The following is a 24,369-nucleotide window of genomic DNA, read 5'->3' as shown; positions in this document are numbered from 1 at the left end:
GAGAACAAATGGTTAAAGATGGAAACTATGCAGAAAGTAATTCCCTGGATACCAGTAGATAAATGTGTGGTAACCCTGTTCTTGATGGATGCCTACTTTCATATGGCTATTTTAAGACAATATCAGAAAAACCTTTACTTCTGCTTTTTGGGAACCATTATCTGTTATAAGTGTTGCCGTTTGGAAACAAGCCTGCACCAGTGGTCTTTACCAAGATGATGCCTCCATTAGTGCTATGGGTTAATCTGCAAAGGCGGAAGATATTTTAATACCTGGACAACTAGCTCTTAGTGTCAACAAGAAGATACACTGTGTGGTTGCAAACAGTAGAAGAGTGTTTAAATTGTCATGATCAGATAAAACATATCCGAAGTGTTAATCAGGGACATCCAAGAATAGAATCTTTATAGGTTTACTTTTCAGAACAGATCAGGGAATGGTGACCCTACAAGAGGACAGAGTAGAGAAAGTGAAAAATATTCTGTGTACATTATTATCTCAGAAGCAGGCAACTGCAGGATTATGGATGAGAGTACATGGTAACATGGCCTCCGGTGTCTTCCTTGTTCCATGGTCCGGACTCCACCAGTGACCATCAATAACTCATCTTTTGGAATACTATGGACCTTCGTCAGTGGAGTATGAAAAGTTGATACCGGTAACTATAAAAATCTCACTTCAGCTAAAGTGGTGGTTGACAGCTGAATCATTAGCCACAGAATTTCCTCTCCAGAGGATCCTCTGTATTTTCTAACAAGAGATGCTAGTCAAACAGTCATATGACAAGGAGCTACATTGTTAGACTAGAAGTTCACTAGAAATCATCTGTGGCTCACATATTTAAAAACATTCTAAACTACCCCAGATTTGCTCCCCAAATGACATTTGGCAGCTACAATTTGACATCCTAAGCAAGGATCAGCAAACCCCTCATAGTCTGCATAAAATCTTTTTACCCCTTTAATAGGATTTGGCCGATTGTTCTCCGTTGTTTGTTAATGGAACATCCAGTTAGATCACTCTAACCTAAACAGACATTTATAGGTTGAGTGTTAGCCAAGAACCTTTTTTTTGTTCATTCCAAATATATATATATTGAGTATTCATATTGAAATGTTCATATTTTTAGGGGGCTTCCATCTGCCTTCTTCATCCACTGCCCCGCCGTTGTCTCATTCACATTTTTCTTCTGCCCAGTACATACTGCATGGGGCAGTGGGAAAGTCTCCTTCAGTCATTGGCTAACTTCACTGTGAGCGATTGCATTCACCCTTTCACCTGGAACACACCCACACACAAAATAGTTACCTTCAGTTACTTGAATTACTATGCCAGTGTGTGTTTTTGAGACCAAAAGAATATCCATGCTTTTAGCCATTTTTTGTGTTGCCATGGGCTTGGTGGCTTACTCAGTAATACCTTATTATAAAAATCATGGCATAAGCATTGACAAACCCAAAAGGATGGCGGCCAGAACTATTGGCTTTCCTAATGCCTGTTTTTAGTTCCTCTCGAGGCATTCCTTTTGCCCTCAAAACCCTCTTACAACATGAAATATTGTTTTCTTTTTATTGATATAAATTATCAGAGAATTCACTCATATAAGTAGTCCATAATCCATTTAGAGTTTTAGAAATTATTACTGTGTCATCCGTAAAAAAGATTTTATGTTTGGTAGAACTTCAAGCTTCCACTACCTTAATTATACATGGAAGGTCACTGATTTAGATACCAAGCAGAGCTAAAATTAATTATTCAGTACCAAATTTGGTGTGGGCTAGTAACATGCTCTATTTTCTCATTGTACAAGATTTTTTTCTGTAGTTGATTCACAATAAACAACTGGTCGTGAATGATGGGCTCTTTCCTATTGTCCACACAAATGTCCAAAATATCAATCCTATTTCTGAAGTCTAACCAGAATATCCTAGCAAACCTCTTTCTAACCAAATCAGTGATATCCTTTGGTACGGTTCAGGGTTTGAGTTAGCTCCCTTTCTATACTCCATTGTCAAAGCACTACCTGTCGAGAAGGAAATTTAAGTTTTCCCCAACCTAAACCTAAAATATTGAAAACAAATTCAGGAAAAGGCAGTTAATTTGATAAATGTTAGGACTGTCCCAAGGTGGCAGTCATGAGACAGGCCCACAGGCATCTGTGTATGTTTGCTGGAACGTGCACAATGCAGCCCTGCAATGTAGTGTTGTGCATAGGACGGGAAAAAACTGTTCAAAATAGTTTGAAGACATATGTGAGTCTTACTGGCCCCTTTGCACATAAATATAGGCGAATTCACATTGCCACATAGGAAGTAAAAAAACAACATACATTGATATCGAGGAAATATGTCTGGTAATGCAGAAAAAAATATTGATCTGTACAGGGAGTGCAGAATTATTAGGCAAGTTGTATTTTTGAGGATAAATGTTATTATTGAACAACAACCATGTTCTCAATGAACCCAAAAAACTCATTAATATCAAAGCTGAATATTTTTGGAAGTAGTTTTTAGTTTGTTTTTAGTTTTAGCTATGTTAGGGGGATATCTGTGTGTGCAGGTGACTATTACTGTGCATAATTATTAGGCAACTTAACAAAAAAAAATATATACCCATTTCAATTATTTATTATTACCAGTGAAACCAATAGAACATCTCAACATTCACAAATATACATTTCTGACATTCAAAAACAAAACAAAAACAAATCAGTGACCAATATAGCCACCTTTCTTTGCAAGGACACTCAAAAGCCTGCCATCCATGGATTCTGTCAGTGTTTTGATCTGTTCACCATCAACATTGCGTGCAGCAGCAACCACAGCCTCCCAGACACTGTTCAGAGAGGTGTACTGTTTTCCCTCCTTGTAAATCTCACATTTGATGATGGACCACAGGTTCTCAATGGGGTTCAGATCAGGTGAACAAGGAGGCCATGTCATTAGATTTCCTTCTTTTATACCCTTTCTTGCCAGCCACGCTGTGGAGTACTTGGACGCGTGTGATGGAGCATTGTCCTGCATGAAAACCATGTTTTTCTTGAAGGATGCAGACTTCTTCCTGTACCACTGCTTGAAGAAGGTGTCTTCCAGGAACTGGCAGTAGGACTGGGAGTTGAGCTTGACTCCATCCTCAACCCGAAAAGGCCCCACAAGCTCATCTTTGATGATACCAGCCCAAACCAGTACTCCACCTCCACCTTGCTGGCGTCTGAGTCGGACTGGAGCTCTCTGCCCTTTACCAATCCAGCCACGGGCCCATCCATCTGGCCCATCAAGACTCACTCTCATTTCATCAGTCCATAAAACCTTAGAAAAATCAGTCTTGAGATATTTCTTGGCCCAGTCTTGACGTTTCAGCTTGTGTGTCTTGTTCAGTGGTGGTCGTCTTTCAGCCTTTCTTACCTTGGCCATGTCTCTGAGTATTGCACACCTTGTGCTTTTGGGCACTCCAGTGATGTTGCAGCTCTGAAATATGGCCAAACTGGTGGCAAGTGGCATCGTGGCAGCTGCACGCTTGACTTTTCTCAGTTCATGGGCAGTTATTTTGCGCCTTGGTTTTTACACACGCTTCTTGCGACCCTGTTGACTATTTTGAATGAAACGCTTGATTGTTCGATGATCACGCTTGAGAAGCTTTGCAATTTTAAGAGTGCTGCATCCCTCTGCAAGATATCTCACTATTTTTTACTTTTCTGAGCCTGTCAAGTCCTTCTTTTGACCCATTTTGCCAAAGGAAAGGAAGTTGCCTAATAATTATGCACACCTGATATAGGGTGTTGATGTCATTAGACCACACCCCTTCTCATTACAGAGATGCACATCACCTAATATGCTTAATTGGTAGTAGGCTTTCGAGCTTATACAGCTTGGAGTAAGACAACATGCATAAAGAGGATGATGTGGTCAAAATACTCATTTGCCTAATAATTCTGCACTCCCTGTATATGCCATACGTTGTAGCTACTGCTCTTCAAGAGCTGAACCCCTTGGAACTGACAGAATATGGGTGATGGATGTTTTACTGTCGTGGAAATTAGTTGTGGAATTTCTGCCTCATCCAGTCCGTCAAATCATGTACTGTTTGCGTTTGGTCGTGTTTTTACTGTCTTTTGTGTTCTGATTAATAGTATTTGCTCTGTGGAATGCCTTGTCCATCTGCTGCATTGCTTAGAAACTGTTAATTTTGCAGAGTGTACTATTGCTATTCACAGTATAACATTTCACCATCTCTAATTGTCATTTATTGGATACATTTATTTTCAGCAAGAAAAATATAGATATTCACACCACTGTGGAAGAGCCATTTCTGTCGAATATACTATAGGTGGTTCACCACAGAAATCCTCCTTTTGGCAGTAACTCACAAATTACCTAGGTCACAAGCCTATCACTCCTTTTTCTTTAGAGATCATATTCTGATTAGCTTTCCCACTTTTAACTTCTACAGCACATCAGATATGGACTTGTTTCATTCATTCAGATATAGTAATAGGCAATTTGATTTTTTTCCTTTTTTTTTTGGAATGGTAATCATTTATGATATGCTAAATGCACCAAAAATGTGAATGTGTTGTGGCGTGACTCTTTGGGCTTGTTAAACCCTTTCTTCACCATGGCTAGACTTTTGTTTATATGAATACAGAATGGTGTAATGCCAATGGCAACTGTCATGGGGATGTGTGATTATCCACAATTACACCCTCTACTTCACTGCTGTTTCAGGGCATCATTTCATTCACTTGTTAAATTTAGAATGCTTCTCCTCTCTTTCTTTGCAGACTGCTCTGTTCTTTGTTCATCCCGGGGCTTGTGGTTAGTGCAGCTGCATGTCTGTTGATCGTCATCTTTGTCTTGGGGATTCGGCTGTGGATAACCCAGAAGAAGAAACATTCTACTCCTGAGGGAAAAGATGGCAAAAAGCATTTGGTGGTTGCTTTCTTTCATCCGTACTGCAACGCTGGTGGAGGAGGAGAGAGAGTCTTGTGGTGTGCAATAAGGGCGCTACAGAAAAGGTAAGCAAATAATTAAAGATCACTAGCCTTCTTTTCGTTAGCTCAGAATGACGGAAATATTTGGGAAATCATGAAAATTACCAGTATAGTTTCTGACAACTTTCCATTATTTTTTTTATGATTATTTTTTCACATTTATTGATTTACAGTCAATAAGTGGACGTTTGTACCAACACTTGACGCCCTCCACCACTGTGTGTCTTTTCCATTACCTTTTACCCAAAAGTTCGATGTTTTGGGCCAAACAAGATTACCTAGAACGTTTTAGGCAAAAAAGTATGTGCAACCTGTACTTGTTGATCTATTCATTGAACTCTTTTGCACCTCTGTTGTACAAGTATAGGTATAACTGACCAGTGGGGCAGTGACTCCTCCTCGGCCCCCCAAAAGTGTACCATCTGTCATCTGTAGAGGGACTGGTGAAATACAGAGAGATGATGCTAGCAAAGCTTTTTGTATATGCTTGTGCTGTATAAGAAATTATGCTGATGAATTTCTTTTGTTGATTTCAGGTATAAAGATGTAAACATAACCTATGTTGTTTATACTGGTGATCGAGATGTAACAGGAGAACAAATTCTTCTCTGCGCATTCACAAGGTTTAACATTAAATTACCTCATCCAGTGAAGTTTGTTTTCTTGGAAAAACGCAATTTGGTAGAAGCTCGTCTTTATCCCCATTTTACCTTGCTTGGCCAGAGCCTTGGCTCAATTATTCTGGGCTGGGAAGCACTTACAAAGTGTGTCCCAGACGTGTATATTGACTCGATGGGGTATGCATTCACGCTTCCTCTTTTTAAGTATTTAGGAGGTTGCAGGATTGGGTGTTACGTTCACTATCCTACAATCAGTACTGATATGCTGTCTGTGGTGCGCAACCAGAGTGCAAGATTCAACAATGCTTCTTTCATTTCAAGCAATCCTGTTCTGAGCCGTCTTAAACTTATCTATTATTACATGTTTGCTTATGTGTATGGCTTAGTAGGATCATCAAGTGATGTAATCATGGTCAATTCTACATGGACTCAAAATCATATTCTGTTTCTATGGAATTCTGGGGATCGCACAAGCATTGTATATCCACCTTGTGATGTACAGACATTCCTAGATATTGATCTTGTTGAAGAATCTAGTAGGTCAGAGCATTCAATTGTTTCTGTAGGCCAGTTCAGACCAGAAAAAGACCATCCCTTGCAAATCCGAGCTTTCAGTACATTCCTGAAGCAAAAGGGTGATGGACAGAAGCTGAAGCTCATTTTAATTGGAGGATGTCGAGATAAGGGTGATGAACAACGAGTTGACAACCTTCGCAAGCTTTGTGAGGATCTCAGAGTTCCAGTGGAGTTCAAAGTTAACATTCCGTTCGAAGAGTTGAAGAAACATCTTGCTGAAGCAACAATTGGTCTTCACACCATGTGGAACGAGCATTTTGGAATTGGTAAGGCTGTGTTTTTTGGAGTTTCTTTTGTCATAATTACCTTGAACTGAATGTACTTGGTTCTTTTGTTGTGGGTGCATTTGTGGGTAGATGCTCAGGAACCTGAATATTTTTATACACTGCCTTAAATGCTGATAAGGGAATATAAGGTAAGAGTGCATAGAGCAAACATTTTCCAATATGCTGAATCATGCCCAAAAGACTGGTTTTAAAGACCCATAAGAGAAGTAAGTTATTTTGAAAGTCATATAATTTTATCTGTCTGTGGGAATTTCCCCTTTGTGTTTTTCAATGAAGTGCCGATCTTACGACTGTATTATGTACATCGTTTAGTACTTCATGTTTTTCCAGCATTTTAGGTCTCTTGATCTTTGATTTACTCCTTATTTCTGGACCTACTGTTGCCTCTTGATCTACTTGTTAACTGCTGGCATTGGAAAACAGCCAATGTAAAATAAAGACCAGTTGTGCCTGTTAAGAATATTGTTTTGAACAAATGTTTCTGCTTTATCTGATTGTGCTTACTCTGTAGTGATTCAGGGGGTGACATTCACTCAGTTGGCAAATAAAAGGGTAATCTTTACTGAAGTATGCAGTCTTAAAGCAGTGCAGGGAGCACATTACCTTGCCGTGCACTGGTTCTCAGTTTTTCACAAAGCCATTCCCAAACAGGTCAAACTCGCTTTCTACTTTGAGGCACTGCACTTCGTTTATTTTTTATTCTTTGTTGTTTTAATTAAACATATAAGTAAGAAGCATATAAAGCACACCAGTGGGTTATTTTCTTTGCATTTTATCTGCCAGCATTAACCGAGAAGCACCATAGTTTTATTTAAAATAATTTCAAATCTGAAATCTTAACTCTTATTATCAGTGCCCTCAATCGTACAAGGGGGGAGGTAAATGAAGCGGACAGAGTAGTTGGGGTAATAGGGGAAATATTCCAAGCTTCTGTTCTTCCTACAATGTACCCATCTTTCTCATCTTCAACATTTAATAAGCCCCCTTTGCTTCATACACCTTACTGCTTTGACAGATACATTCTCTGTGTTACACTTACAGTGTTCTTGATCTTTGAGGCCACTTCTTGGATATTTATGTTTGGGGATTGGACGTTCCATCATCTGAGCGGTACACAGCTGCGTTAGTGCTTGAAGATGGGTCCAGTATCTTCTCAAGTGTCTGCTGTATTTCCTGTAACCTGCACTTCCTGTAGATGTTTAGATGTCGTAGCCACTGCCAATTCAAAGTGTGATATTGCATCACATATTGTAGTTTCTCTCTGAATAGATCTGTGCCCATGTCAAAATGTGCTTTTCTTTTTGCTTATTCATCTCTGTCTCATCATAGCTCCCAGGACGTGCCTTCGCTACTGTCCTTTGTTATTACTGGTACACAGTGACACCAGTACTTCCTGGCATAGATCTTGCACTGCAGTTCATCTCTTAACAAGTTTTGCCACATTAACACAGCTTGGAAGAACTGTTTGTGTATCCCCCTCCTGGGCTGACTTCCACTCTGCGTTTCATGCTCTCCCTATCCCCTGACACTTTGGGGATCGAAAATGAGCTGTAGTTTTAATACAGATAAGTTGCTGCTGAACCTGACTTTGAATTGTGGGTGCATTAAGGAAAATATTTCAGAACAATTCAGGTTGAAGCTGCTAGTAATACTCTTAGGATGGGTTTGCAGTGCACCTACCAGGTCTATGTTGTGCAGTATTTTAGATTGTACATGTTTTCCCTGGCTATATATAGAGAGGTTACAAAAGCAAACTCTCATCTGTATGGACAGATAAACAGGCCAATTTTGCTTGCTGATGGTAATTTCTCTGCCAGGTAGGTACTCCACAAATAAGGCTGTTCCTGTCTTTATTTTGGTGTTCCAGATTACCATCTTTGTGGTCCTATGAGCGACTTCACTACTGGTCAAATAAGGATGAAACTTAGTTTGCATGGGCCATGTCTAGGTAAAGTAATCATTGAAGAATTGGCTGTTCTGCCCATCATAAAAATGGATAACCATTACCAGTATTCCGTCTCCGACTTGAGATAAATCAAGACTAACAAGATCACATTAAAAAAGGATGGCTCATCATTTGTAACAAATAATCCCAAAAACGTATAAGACCAGTGGGCACACAAAGTTATACCCAAGGATCATTGGTTTTAAAGGATATAACATAGATTTAGCCCAATTAACCCTAAAGCCAGTGTATCTATCATAAATCCCAAGTATGTCCAACAATCTATTAATCATATTGCTGGGATCCACAACATACATTGCTGTCTGCAAACAAAGATATTCCAACATCCCAAATCACATTCCAGTGAAGGCCCATCACTAATATATCCCACCTCATCCAGTATTCCAGAAACTCAACCAAAACTACGAATAAAAGTGGACATAGGGTGTAGCACTGAATGATGCAGCACCACAAAGAAGTGACATCTTACACCACCCCATTTACTCTAAACCAGACTGTAGGTTCCTTGTAGATTAGTCTGATCCAGCCTAAATGTGTGTCCTACATTCATCTTGTACATTGCTGGCACCATAAAAGCCTATTCCATAGAAGCAAACTACCTCTCTGCAAAGGGAGAGGCCTGCTAATGAATCTCTGTCTTGCAAGCATACATCATGGCATTAAACAGCCTTCAACGATAAGTCTTGCAACCATTTGTAACATAAAGCTATAGTGACCAGGATAAATGAAGGTGTTGACAATCCTGTCAGGCAACACCTTTGCCAGTATTTTCGACTTCACCTTGAGCAACAATATTGGTTTCTATGAGAAGCATTGGTCTCTAGCTTTATCTGGATTATGTATTACTTCAGTATACCTGCCTATGAAGCACCCCAGTACATGCCAGTGACTTGTATGACTGATCTTTCAAAAATCTATACTGTGAAGCCTTTGGTGCCATTAGCCCTTCCACTCCAGAGCTGCACAATTGCCTCTGCTATATTTTCCACTGACATCTCCATGTCTAAGGCAATTGCCTTGTTAGATGAAAGTGAGAGCACCAGTAACTCCTCCAAAAATCAACTGACCTCCAGTTCTGCAACATCAAGAAAGCATAGGTCTGCAAGCACCTGTGCTTTATCAGTGGCGTAATTGTCAACCATCCTTCTGAGTCTTTAAACTACATCACCCACCCAAGGCACTGTCCTCACTGTTGTGCAGTTTTGTAGTCATTTCTTTGCCTTATTGCCCACCCCATAAAGATGCCTTTGTTTATTGATGCATGTAACTGTATAAACAACATTGGTTCTTAAGGACCTATTTTGTTATTAAGTTCAGGTCCTTATTGGAGGCTGCATTCAGTCCTCATAAAATGATTAATCATAAAACGACAACAGCTTATAGCCTGAATGGAACAATTGTTGACTTTTCAATAAATCTCCATCCACAGTATGCCATTCGCATTTATTGTGCTTCTTATATCAAAAACATGGATGTGCATGTGAATAGTGGCAAAAGTGTTATCTTGAAAAGCCAACTGAAAATAGTAAGGAACTTGGCTGAGTAGATCATTGATCGATAAAGAGACGATGGTGTAAAGACACACTTACCTGTAGTATTTAAAACAAACGTTTCAGCCTAAGAAGTGAATTGATTTATTAGTAGGGTCTTCATTAGTACGGAAGACAAGTGGAGCACCCTCTAGTATGTGGAATTTGTTGCCAGTAGGAGTGGAAGAAGAATGAATGAATGAATTATTGGGCTATATAGCTGCTGAATATGTGGTTAAGATATGCCAAAGTAATAGACTGCTTGCATTAGGAATAAGATATTAAGGATTCAAGTCCGTATCATGCAATCAAGGAAGGGGTCAGAGGATCCCAAAATGGCTACAATCTATTAAAAATAAACCCACTTGTTTGAAAAACTTGAAAAAATGCCAGTAGAATAGCAGTAGTTAATCTAAATAGTTTGCACAACAAGTTGTGGGTAACATTGTGTTGCTACTACTGAAATAAAGAACATGAGCACCCAAAGTGTGCTAAAGGGCTAAATTGTAAGCATGTCACTTGCACATTATAAAGTGCCGGCAAACTCGCCAGACAAAGGTACTCCTTGGGAGGTGCACTATTAATGTGCACTGCACCATTTTTCATATTAAGAGCACATGACATGTATAATGTAGCCAGATATTTTAAAAAATCAGTTACTGTATCTGGACTATAAATGTTTGTGGTTTTATGATTAATTATTTTGAGGATTGAATGCAGCCTCCAATGAGGAATTGAACATGATAATAAAGTAGGTCTGTAAGAACCATTGTTGTTTATAATGTTAAATGCACCCAGGTTCTAAGAAATAAATGGTTACCCCCATTAATAGCAATTTGTTTATACTGATGACCTGTTTGAGTTACTTATCACCAAGACACACAGATCTTCTTTCAGTATTGCCAGCTTCCATTATTTGGATTGCATCCTCCAAAGCTCCCATAAACCTCTGCATCTCAAGTATATTTTCTTCAGATCTCTCACTGTATGGCTCACTTCCTTTCGTTTCTCTATGACTGCAGACATAGATGATCTCTTAACACTATTTTGTACACCTCCCACAAAGTGATCGAAGACTTAACCATTTCCATAATTTCCAGAAAGTAGGAGTCTGTTGCATCTGACAATTTTCCCTCAATCTTTTTTCATTTACTTTCCCAGGTACGTAGCTTCTATCTACCCATCCTACTTGGGTCATGCTCTACCACAGTTGACATTAAGGGAGAGTGGTCAGAAATGCCTTGTACCAGAAAGTGCATGTCCGAAGTCTTACGTGCTGCACTGCAAGGCATAAACATGTGATCTACCCAGGATTACGAGCCATACACACAAGAAAAAAGGAAAACTGTGTTGTCTCCATGTTTTCCTGTCTAGATTTATCCACTAGCCCAGTCGCGTCCATGGCATCTGCCAATTAAGTTCGAGCCCCCCAGGTTCCTGGAGTCCAGTATTAGATTGCCTGTCTTTACGCTTATCCATAACCATGCTTAAGTCCCTACAAAAGATGAGGAGAGCCTCTGGCATCTGAGTCACCAATGCATGAATTGTTTCTGAAGCTGTGGCTTGTAGATTTGATGGCAGAAAGGCTCATATGAACTCAATCTGCTTTCCAGCTCATGAACCCAGCACCATAGCATAGCATCCCTTTTTCACTAGGATTGCCATACCTCTAAATCTGTACGAATGTCCTGCATGCACTAGACCTCAGTACCTATTCCTTCTAATTGAGTGACTGTTATTCTCCACTAGGTATGTTTCTTGCATCATTGCTTTGTACTATGCCTGATTAGCACTTGAACAACCACCCCCACTCCTTGTTTAATCCTATTTCTCAAAGCATTAACAAGTCTTAGTATTTTAAGAAAACATTTTCTCTTCTACATAGGATTTTGTGTATATTTTCCACCCTCTGAGTCACCCCGTAAGGTCTACAAACATTTCTACCTACAAGTCTATCAAATACCATTGAAGCATAACTATCACAACAGTAGGCCTCAAACTCCCTCCTGCCACACACCCCTACCATACTGTTGCCCTCCAATGCACATAGTACCTGTCACCCCAGCCTTGTAACAATCTGACAAATTTTACCCCTTTAGTATAATTTAGCAAAGGAACAACATGAATTGTGCAGGTCCACAAATCCCTCTGAACAGCTCGGATCCCCCACATCCCCAGACAATAAGAACTCATCTCTTCCCATGGCTATTCAAAGTCAAAGACATTTCTTAAATTTAGTTGCATCTTATCCACCACATACTATGGAACTTGGACCCCACACCACAGCAAGGGTACAGGGTAGCTATATTCAGAATCACCCAGAAAAGATTACCCCATTGACCCAGGGGGTGGCGGGAGATGACACAGCCCAGTCACACCTCTACTTGATCCGGTGCCAAGACCCTACTCCTCTCTGCAAGTCAGCTTATGAATTCATCTGATGTTCTGTCATGTACAAGCCATCTAATTCCTGTTCTTAGCTTGTTGTGCGAGTCATGTCTTCTTCCTTCCTCTTCGAAGAGTTCACTACAATTTCTGCTTGGTAGCTGTGCTCCAGTTGTGTGGATTGACCTAATGCAGTGTGTTCCAATCCTGTCTCATAGAAACCCTTCACTCTGTTCCACACCTCATCAGAGTGCCAGAATTTCCCATGTAACCGGACTCTCAACCTCCCTGCTGAAAAACGCATTATGTATTTGCTCTTTTTCAGTTTTCTCCTGTCTACGTCAAATATATTCCTCTGTCTATGTACAGCCTGGGTGAAATTAGGGATTACCAAGAATTGGCATTCCTGTATATTATTTGTTCCAAAAACACTTGCACAGTATACAATAAATGAGAGGGTGAAAAGTGAGTAACGGGCGCTACCTACTCTACTTCTATGCTGATATAATCAACTATACCACACGGTGCAATTGACTGGGGTCAAACCCTCCAAAAACCCCAAAAAAGACAACTAAATGTTGTCCAAATACAGAACAAATTCAATCGCACATGTGACATTAATTAAAAGACAATCTTAATTTCATTAGAGTATACAAATTCTGTTATCTGTACAGTATATACAAAAGCAAAACCCAAGTAATACAGCATCATACAATTCAATCATCAATCCAATTTCTGTCCCTAATGTCTAGGTTTGGCAAAAAACCAACCCAAATTGTATTTTTATCCCGTTCTCAGTCCAAAAATTTAGTGTCCATCAGTCCAAATCATATATCCTCATATAGTTATTTCCAGAGTTACCAATTTGCATCCTTATGTGGTTTTAGTTCCAGAATTATCATTTCAGTCCAGCAAACTCCTCTTATATCCCTTTGTCCTCTTTGTCCTCTTTTGTCTCTTTGTCAACACGTGTTTCATCCGGGGAGTACCCCCTGGATTTCCTCAGGACTTCCTATAATGATATTATGTATATAGTGTCAAGTAATAGAATATCATACATTCTAAGTACTTCTCAATTTGTAATGTTATGACAGTGTAACATACTTGGCAGTAGGAATCTATTTTATATATCTTAATTCTAATTGTAGCACGTATAACATCAATGACTCACATACATATTCTTAAATCCAATGTGTAGAGACAGTAATTACTTTCTCATAGTGTGTATACACAGCCCTGTGTATCATATCAAAAAAGTGCACTTCCCATGTATCGCCCACCTTATTATATAGTATATTCTTATATGTAAATGATGCTCCCCAAACCCCTTCCAAATAGCACCAATTAGACACTAAACAATCATACCTTGCAAATATATCAGGTTATCATATTGTTTACCCAGTGTTTTGTATAGCTAATCTGCTTATTCCATATCTCCTACATATATAAAAAAGATGTCATAATTATTTTCTCAGTATTTATATCTATATTGTAGGTACTCTTAGTACTGAACATTCATGAAGTATACATGTATGTGGGACTCACCTAGTATAGTTCTACCTCCCTTATAACTCCAAATGTTCTGGCAATGTATCATAAATCCCTGTAAGATCGTATTAAAAACACATTATTTACATGCTTCAATCCCTGTCTCCACATTTCCCTCATTTCCATATGACGAATATCGCCCCATCTCTCATATCCTTATTCTTACCAATTAGTTGTATTCCACTAGCTGGGGATCGCGTGATGGAGTAAGATATATATATTAGATTATTTAAGGTGGTTAATTAATACACTATTCAATGTTTCAATTATCAGATATAATTTTGGGGAAGGTGGCACATAATAATATTTTATCGTAGCACTAAAATAGAGCGATACCAAAGTGAATTGGAGCATGACAGCTGCAGTAATATACCAATAGAAAACACACGGACGAAAATGTAAATAAAGAAAGTAGTCCGTCTTCAGTATTTACTATCCCGGAATCGGGGGACGCAATATGTAGAGTCTGTCTTCTATTTTTATTATGTAGAGAGACGTTTAAATAGTAGTTTGATATGGCGGCCTCGGTTTCAAATATCGGAGCGTTGTGTAGCATCGGAGCGGTGAAATGCGACATAATTTATAGCGTACTCGCTTAGTCACGCGATCCCCAGCTAGTGGAATACAACTAATTGGTAAGAATAAGGATATGAGAGATGGGGCGATATTTGTCATATGGAAATGAGGGAAATGTGGAGACAGGGATTGAAGCATGTAAATAATGTGTTTTTAATACGATCTTACAGGGATTTATGATACATTGCCAGAACATTTGGAGTTATAAGGGAGGTAGAACTATACTAGGTGAGTCCCACATACATGTATACTTCATGAATGTTCAGTACTAAGAGTATCTACAATATAGATATAAATACTGAGAAAATAATTATGACATCTTTTTTATATATGTAGGAGATATGGAATAAGCAGATTAGCTATACAAAACACTGGGTAAACAATATGATAACCTGATATATTTGGAAGGTATGATTGTTTAGTGTCTAATTGGTGCTATTTGGAAGGGGTTTGGGGAGCATCATTTACATATAAGAATATACTATATAATAAGGTGGGCGATACATGGGAAGTGCACTTTTTTGATATGATACACAGGGCTGTGTATACACACTATGAGAAAGTAATTACTGTCTCTACACATTGGATTTAAGAATATGTATGTGAGTCATTGATGTTATACGTGCTACAATTAGAATTAAGATATATAAAATAGATTCCTACTGCCAAGTATGTTACACTGTCATAACATTACAAATTGAGGAGTACTTAGAATGTATGATATTCTATTACTTGACACTATATACATAATATCATTGTAGGAAGTCCTGAGGAAATCCAGGGGGTACTCCCCTGATGAAACACGTGTTGACAAAGGGACAAAAGAGGACAAAGGGATATAAGAGGAGTTTGCTGGACTGAAATGATAATTCTGGAACTAAAACCACATAAGGATGCAAATTGGTAACTCTGGAAATAACTATATGAGGATATATGATTTGGACTGATGGACACTAAATTTTTGGACTGAGAACGGGATAAAAATACAATTTGGGTTGGTTTTTTGCCAAACCTAGACATTAGGGACAGAAATTGGATTGATGATTGAATTGTATGATGCTGTATTACTTGGGTTTTGCTTTTGTATATACTGTACAGATAACAGAATTTGTATACTCTAATGAAATTAAGATTGTCTTTTAATTAATGTCACGTGTGCGATTGAATTTGTTCTGCACTTGCACAGTATACTCTTCCCACAAAGAAAAATGATAAGAGAACCTTTGGCTTGAAGTGGTTAACATTCAGTTTCTCACGAAGAGTCCTCTACTCTGGCCTTCTTCTTTCTCCAACACCCCAACGATGCAGACATTGTTCCACCTAGATTGTCCTTCTGCATCTTCAGTTCTTGCCACAAGGAACCTGGATTCACCCTGCAGTCTTGCCATATCTTCTGACAGACCCTTAATGTATTTGAATTTCCAATACCACCCTTATCCACTGATGTTACTTTCTTTCACAGTCTGTGGAGGTCTGGAGTAGATTAATACCCACTGTGTAGGCCATCTCTTGAAAGATGACTTAGTATCTTGCAGAACTTAACTTAATGATTGTCTATTATCTATTGTCCAGGGTATTTTGCTGTTGTGATCTAGTGTGCCTGTCCACACTTCCCTCCGCTGTTGATTCCTCAGGACCCATGGGACAGGTCTCCAGTGTGGCCAAAAGGTTGTGGAGTAGGAGGGAGTCTCAGCCAGGCCGGTTTCTGTACAGTACCGCTATGTGCTCAAATGCCACCAGCCAGGGTCTCAGTACACTGCAGTCAGTGCGAGGCCCAGGAGCCCGTTGTCGACCTGGTTTCCTGGATCCTGAACCAACACTCAGTTGTTTCCCCTCTAGTGAGAAACCATTAAAAAAGTCTGGACTTATCAGATGAGGTCCATGCAACACACTCCACCTGGTCAGAACCTTCCTACCATCTAACCTGTCCCCCCCCCCCCCCCCCTCCTTTTAACAGACTTTGCACTGTTTAATCACTAGTCCTACCAGGCTTAGGCAAACACCACCAGGGGTTTGTATTCTACAGGTTATGCATGCCACACCAGGACTCTGTCCTGAATGCAGGGCCGAGCCCAAGGTCCTTGATTGTAGTATCAGATCTAGGGACTCAGTCCGTCTCCTTACTTGTGAGCGAGTGCTGACTTAGCTTTTCCACTGTCCCCTTCAGGCCCGCTTTGCAGCCTTACAACTTCCTCTGTTTGTTGGCATGTGGTTAGTCGTAGATTAAAGTCTGTCACTTGGATCTCATTTAGCAATGCCACCAGTGATACCATTTCTCCAGTGGCACGTACCAATGTCCATCTCCAAGATGGTGGCACTGCACGAGGTAGACTCTGTCCTCCACTGCGCCCTTTGTTGGGGTGCTACCAGAGTCTCTTCACTGCTCTTCTCACATTCTGGGATCCTCTGAATGAGTTCAGGAGTAAAACCAACTGCTTTGTTCATTGGTCCAAGGATTTAGAAGGGGTATAAGGATTACGCCAGCCGGAGTCACTTAGACAGCTGTCATCCATATTAATGTGCAAGCTATGCCCTGAGGTGCTCAAACCTAGCATGAAAGCAGCAAAGTACTGTACACGTTGATAAAGGCAAAAACAAGATTTGCAGCAGGAAGGGGGTTGTTTTCTAATGCTCTCTGCAGTTGAGGCTCCAGTAGGAAGAGATGGGTTTTTAACTCCGCTGTGGAGTAGAGGAGAGACTAAACAAGTCAGCTCTTCTGTTACGAGGGGTGTCCGAGGTTAGTGTCTTGCTGATGGTGCAGTAACAGGGGTGTGGAATTTATTAAAATATCTACTTGTCCAGGGGACAGGTTGCTTCTCAAATCTACTTGTCCTGTAAAAAGATCTACTTGTCCCTTTGGTGCCATGTAGTGTGGCGACAAATTATGGCAGCAATTAATAGCCTCTCTGATTATGCCAGGGCTACTACCATAGTAGGGCTTGAATACTTGCAGTTTCAATTCCTACTGTAGCAATTTCCTTATTTTGCCACCTTTCTGCAGATCTGCATACTGGGGCTGGAGGAAGCAGTAAGCAATAGTTCCAGGGCTGGAATGCCTTTGAGTCTGCAAGCCTACTAACTTGCATGTTTTAAAGATTTTTACCAGCTTCTCTCGAATATTTTCCCATAATAAGAAAGTTTGGACATTTACTCCGGACAATAGCAGAATTAGAACTTCTTCCAGAGTTGGGAAGAAAGTGGCTGGAGGGAAAATGAACTTGCAAATGCTTAATAGATTTTCACATGAGCAAATCTACACATCGTATTTACCCATGCTAAAATACAGTTCACAAATATTTTACAGGGGTACGACATATACCATGGGTGCACTTTTGTGACTTTCTTTAAAAATTTGGGGCCACATGTAGGTAGGTTCAGATTTGTGACCTGCAAATTGCGAGTCGCAAATCCGAATGTAGGATGGTGTCCTTGACACCATCTGTGATTCGCAAGGGCTTCGCAAATGCCCACCTCATGAATAATCATGAGGTGGGTCGCAATTTGCGACCCCTCGCGAATGGTGGCCTGCTGGAGACAGCAGACCACCATGTCTGTGACTGCTTTTCAATAAAGCAGTTTTTTTTTGTAATGCAGCCAGTTTTCCTTAAAGGAAAACAAGATGCATAACAAAAATGAAACGTTTTCGTTTAATTTTTTCAGAGCAGGCAGGACCACTGCCTGCTCTGAAAAAATGTTTACAGTGACATTCACAATGGGGAAGGGGTCCCATGGGGATCCCTTCCCTTTTGTGAAAGTGTTAGCACCCATTTGAAATGGGTGCAAACTGCGATTGGTTTGCGCCAGCGTTCGCGGTCACAAAACAATCCTACATTGCACTGCGAGTCGCAATTAGGAAGGGAACACCCCTTACTAATTGCGAGTCGCAAACCCGTTTTGTGATTCAGTAAGCAGGTTACTGAAGCGCAAAACTGGGTTTGTGCATCGCGATGTGCTTTTTGCATGTCGCAAACAGCGAAAGTCGCTGTTTGCGACATGCAAAAAGCTACCTACATGTGGGTCTTGGTCCCTAATTAGGTCTGGTGTGAACAAAGACATTTTGTTTTTATTAAACTTCTATTTCTCTCTCTTTCGGCTGGCTTTACTGTGAGTGATCGCATTCTGCTCTTCCACAAGGAGCATATTGCCACACAAAGTAGTTTTGTTCAGTGTCAGGAAACACATTACCTCAACTGCAGAGAGTTCCACGCTCTGTACACAGGCAGCCAAAGGGTTTGTCCTGCAGGGGGTTGGGCCTACTTGTCCCAAGGACAAAACAAACATAAAAACTTGTTGCCCTTGACCCCAAACAAGATGTCCCGGCATCCCTGAGTAAGTGTTGAGGGTGATATAAAGTGAGAGTAGGAATCACTGAAGATCTTCCTAGGTGGGGCAATGTGGTCCTAATTTTTAAGTTCCTAATCCGGTCAGTGTGCTGCTGAATAGCGAACATTCCTTAGTTGTAAACCACGGAGAACAAAATTAACAGCTTTTGAGTGCATTATCGCCACGGCTGCTTCTTTACTATGTATGTTGTAGTACAGAGCTTGCTTAGATGGTGAATCTAAGCGATTTGGCATTATGTGAGAGCTGCAGAGTGAGGCTGTCCAGGATCATGTTGAAGAACTAGTCATGGACAGCATTTGTGTGATTAATATGAAATCGGTGCTGGTGTGATTCAGTTCCAAGTTCTTGCTCGACAATCGGGCTTCAATGACTTTGAGGTTATCTCAGTGATGCTTGATTTCACTGCTAGTCCAGACTTATATGAAAATGTGTGTTTGTGGCATAATGAATTGTTTAAATAAAACCAATGGGCAGGCGTTCTGTTAGGTGGTTGCTCACAATGGTTCTTTGGGATACCTCACATCTAAACAGAGTCCACAGTGATATAGAGTGTTTTTTTTAACCTGGATTACATGATGTAGTTTTGTTAACTAGGACCTGCACTTTTGTGGCACAGCCACCAAAGTACATGTTTGCTAAGGGATTGTTCAGTAGTGCTCGATGGATGACTGTCAAAGAAACCTGACAGATTAGGGGGACTAGGAGATAAAGGTCACCATTGTCAGTGGTACACATGCCATTGTATACAACCAGTATGGTTACCATCTCGGTGTTGCAACATATTTTGAAACTAGATTAGGGATCACATGGGAAATATTTGGTGTTTTAAATGTTTTCAGGCAAACGGATGGCAACTGCTTTTTCAGTTGTTTTACAGAAGGAAGGGAAGGTGTGTGATGCGGTGTTAATTGGCTTGGAAAATCACGCTAATCAAGTTTTGCTTCTATTTTTATTTATTTATGTATTTGTTTTGAGCTGGTTTGGGTTTTTACAGTTTGCAGTGGGCTGGTGAATATGCCTCAAGCAAAGGAGACTTTTACTTTGTTGATGTGGGGTTAATACATCAGCAGTTTCAGAAATGGGCTTTATGATCAAAGGGGAATGATGTACTCTCAAACAAAGAGAGCATTGAGAGGTTTTAGAGGTTGAGTTGGGTGTGTGTGTGTGTGTGTGTGCGCACATACATTGGTGTTTTTAAGACTGCCAGTGTGATACGCTGCAACGGATGACAGGACCAATGAGGGTAGTGTGCAAGTCTCATCAGTAAGAGTACTTATTTTGTTTTGTTCCTCCTGTTTCCACCATGAGGAAGCTATCGATGCTGTTGCACTTACAAATTGTACTGGGTAGTCTAAGGTGAGTTCATGGAGTGTTACACTGCTCTGAGGAGGGCTTGGCTTCAATTTGAGGCAATGATTGTTGTGTCCTTTTATTTATTATCTCCTCTCTGTGTTTATGTAGCAAACCATCTTGGCCTCCTGCTTTGTAATATCATACAAGGTATCTTTATGTGACTTTGAGATCATCCTAATTCAACTGTCAATAATTGCATTGAGTGGTTGACAGAACATTTGTCAGTCCAGTCGGTCATTAATAAATATTACTACACGACCCACTGACTCTATCACACCCAACTGAAAGCCGTGCTTAGTGAGCTCTGTAACACTTTACAGTTGTTTTCTGAGAACCTTCTACTACCATATCAAGGCACCTTGGTGGCTGTATTGCTATGTCACTTTCTTTACTTCTTGTAACAGAAATAGATGTTGTGTTCATGTCTGTATGTGCAAGCCATTTTAGCCTACTGCTTTGTAGTATAAAGCATTTAGTCCTTGAATGGGTGCATGATCAGTCTGTTTCTAATGGACACATTTGGGGCAAGTGGTGCTTGGTTGACAGATTTCCTTTTCCTTCTTTACATCGTTGGTGTTCTGTACAACGTTGAGGGTGGAGTAAAGTAGTTTCTGTTATGGAGATTAGTGTTTTTGCATGTCAAGTAGATTTTTTAAAATTCTTGAGCGCTTGTTGAAGTAGTGTTTCCACCATTGCTTTTATTGTATGTGGGTGATCTGCCTGCTTTCTCAGTCATGGTAACAAAGTCTGGTTCCATGGTGCATGATTTCAGATTGTCATAAATTTCTAATTGTGATATTCAGGAAGTCCAGTTGTGAGCTGACCTTGGTTGTGGGGTCTATAATAAGTGCAAAGGAATGAGGCCTTGTTGGAAAGCTCGAGGAGATGTCCCGTAACCATTGGTTTTCATTTCTTCTATGCTTATGTTGACCATGAGAGCATGAATGATCCAAAAATCAAGTTATTTTGGAAAGCAGCAGTGAAAATATGATTGGGTGTGGCATTTAATGTTGATTGGGTTGGTAATGTATTCTCTGTATCTTGAATGTTTGTGATAGTTTTGTTAATGTCTTTGGTGGTGGAACCACCCAGTATATTGAAATACAAGTAATACGTTTGTGGAGTAGTTATTGGATCCTGTGGTGGTAACATTGGTGATTCCCTCAAATGTTGTGCTACCTGGTTCTATATATTCGGGGAAGGTGTTCCGTCAGTGGCTGAAAGTGGGAATTAAAAGCTGAGGAGCCCCACATATATTGTGGGATGGTTATGAAATATACAATTCTAAAAGTATTTATGGATGATTGATAGACATATGGTGTCAGATCTGTGTGCTGTGAGAAGAAGGAAGACAGGAATATGTGGCTGTGAGCCAGGTTTCTTTAAGGTTTAGAGTGCACTGGAGTATGCATTGTGGAGCATGACATACTGTGTGTTTGGGTCATGTCCTGTGGCAAATAGTTAGAGGGTTATATATTACATCTGGAGATTGGGTGAGTGGAAATGACAAATGTACCCACTTATCTGTGAATCAAACATGCCCATATCATTGGAGTAAGGCATTGAGAAAGTGGCTTGGGAGGAGTCGTCTAAACAAAGTAAAATAGGTGTCCTAGAGTGTCGCAACTCAGTAATTATCAGAGAGCATTGAACAAAGGGTCTTGGGTCTAAGATGTTGAGAAAAGTGACTTGTGAGTTTAATTAGTCTATGCAAAGTAAGACGGATTTCTGATCGTGACCTAGCTGAGGTTCTTGTGACATTTTCAGAAGTCAAGAGCAGCAGCGTCTGCTTTTCTTAATATTAATGAAGTTGGATGGATAGCGGCTAGCCAAATGGGCACCCAAACAGATTTAGATGAGTACTGATAATGGAAATATAGAGATATCGGGATCTATTGAAGAACATCCATAAACCCCAACAGAATCATTTATAGTAAGTTCTCAAGGCTCAGTGTCGGTAGCATCTGATTCAGAATTTAATTTCAGATGGGGTAAATAACAGGACAAAAGAGGTTTCTGGTTATGACACATACTTGATTTGGGGGAGCCACTTCACTAAAGTGTTTATTTTAAAATGTTTCTAATAGAACTGACTGCGCCCGACTTAATTATAGAGTTGATTCATTTTCTTTAAGGAAAGTTTTAATCAGTTCGAGGTTAGGAGTGAGATGCAAAACTTGTACAAAACTTTAACCAAATTGCAGAAGAAAACCAAAAAAATCACTCCTCATCACACACATGTACATGTTTCATCAATCATTTCTTTCTACAACTCTACGCAACAGGGTTGCAGAATGAGTATGGCTCAATAAAAGGAAGGAGCTCACCTACAAAGGGTGCATCCCTTTCAACCATCTGGCTCTCTAATGAGGGTGAGGTCAAATGTTTAAGACGAAGATCCTATCAAGTGTGAATGGAGGTTAAAAAGAAAACGTTGTTTGGAGGGCGATGGCGGTTTTCAGAAAGGGTGGCCTGGAAATATATGGGTGAATGTTGTGTTTTTAAGAGGATGTATATTATTGAAAGATGATGCTGAATGGACAGGGACGGGGCTAGGGAAAGGGTGAGGTAGGTAAACAATATGAACACATATCGCAATATTTACCACCTATGCCTATCCGATCTGCTTGCTATGAGCATATGACAGATTTACTTGTGAGCAAATATCACCTTGACATTCGATTTTTTTTCAATAAGAGGACAGAGGGGCTCCACCCCATCCCCAACAAAATATTAATATGTAATGAATTTAAAATACAACCCTTTTCCTTTCTTTTGCAGGAATAGTTGAGTGTATGGCTGCTGGGACAATCATGCTGGCCCACGATTCTGGTGGCCCAAAGCTGGACATATTGGTTCCATATGAAGGAAATATAACTGGATTTCGGGCAGACAGTGAAGAAAGTTATGCAGAGGCAATGGGCCACATCCTGTCTCTCTCAGCAGAGGAGCGACTGCAGATTAGACGAAATGCTCGCCAGTCTGTTGAACGATTTTCTGATCAAGAATTTGAGGCAAATTTTCTGTCAGCGGTGGAACGTTTATTTAAGTAACCTTAATTGAGCACTGTTTGGACAGATATGAAAAATGGTGTAAATATTTTGTGACTAAAGTCGTTGAAATGAACTGCACACATGCATAACTTGGAGCAAACAAGCATACTTGTTACATAGAACCTAGGAATAACAGGAGCAGGTCTCATGGAGGTTGTGGACAATTGGATTTTCAGTGTATTAGCATATATGGAAATAGTCTAGTTTTGCCTAAGATTTATGTAACAGTTTCACAAATGCTTATTGTACGTGGATATATAAAATTGCTTACTTCTCACCCCCCCTCGTATTTGGCAGCTGGTCTGTTTTAATAATGTGTATGTGTTTTCTCAGGGCTGAGGCTTAGTCTATTGAAAGAGATTATTAGTTGGTGTATTCACTGTTTTAAGTTAGTAAGAATACAAAATTAATGTAGTTATACATTTGCTTAGTCTTTAAGAAGGTTGAGTGCCTGATGCAAATGTATGACATTCTAATAATTATATGCTGAGTGCTATCCCTAGTCACAGTTGATGGTAAACCAGGCCATTAGTCAACACACAGCACAGCACTGGTCAGGGGTGTAGCTTCAAGGAGGGTGTTTAACCCCCAATAATAAATGAACCCTGTAGTAAGTAGTTGGGGATAGGTGGTTTCAGTTGGGTACGTTGAGGTGTCTGTCGGGTTTCACCTAGGGTTTTTACATGCGCGGACATACACACATTCACGTCCCCGCACACGCTCCTCTCTTTCTTGAGGTTCCTAAAAATGTTGGCTATTTTACCAAATATTTTGTGATAAGTATCACTAAGAATCCGCACTGCTCTCCCTTTCCACTGCCCCCTAAGCTCCCCTCGTGCCCCTCTGCTCAGATAATGTCTCTTAACAAGAAATGCCAGCGTGGTTGTTGGTAAATTTGAAGCTCACATCCCCTCGTTTTAGTGACCAAGCTACGGCCCTGGTATTGGCTTTGATGTAGATCTGCTATGATGGCTGATTGAGCCCCGTTGTGCAGGGACCATATCTGCAGCAATGAACAGGTTATTTCTTTGTACATGTAAATGAGACACTGTGGTTTTCAAAACACAGCCGACCTCCTTGAAGGTTTTCCCGTTTTCTGAAGTATAAAGATGGGAAACCTTTATGAAACAACTGTAGAAAGC

The 24,369-nt window shown here is 40.1% G+C and overlaps 1 protein-coding gene across 1 annotated transcript in view; it reads left to right on the top strand.

The window, feature by feature from the left end:
- Positions 1–23,509, top strand: part of ALG11 (ALG11 alpha-1,2-mannosyltransferase) — a 31,793-nt gene extending 8,284 nt beyond the window's left edge. Inside the window, exons 2-4 of the mRNA XM_069205456.1 lie at positions 4,781–5,014; positions 5,527–6,452; positions 22,956–23,509. Of these exons, the coding sequence (XP_069061557.1) occupies positions 4,781–5,014; positions 5,527–6,452; positions 22,956–23,227 (1,432 nt within the window). The 3' untranslated portion in view covers positions 23,228–23,509. The remainder of the gene's footprint in view (positions 1–4,780; positions 5,015–5,526; positions 6,453–22,955) is intronic.
- The last annotated feature ends 860 nt before the right edge of the window (positions 23,510–24,369 follow it).

Source organism: Pleurodeles waltl, chromosome 8 (assembly GCF_031143425.1).
Source record: "Pleurodeles waltl isolate 20211129_DDA chromosome 8, aPleWal1.hap1.20221129, whole genome shotgun sequence".
In the NCBI taxonomy this organism is placed as follows: Eukaryota; Metazoa; Chordata; class Amphibia; order Caudata; family Salamandridae; genus Pleurodeles; species Pleurodeles waltl.
Note: the sequence above shows the minus strand (reverse complement) of the source record. Positions and strands in the feature narration are given on the sequence as shown.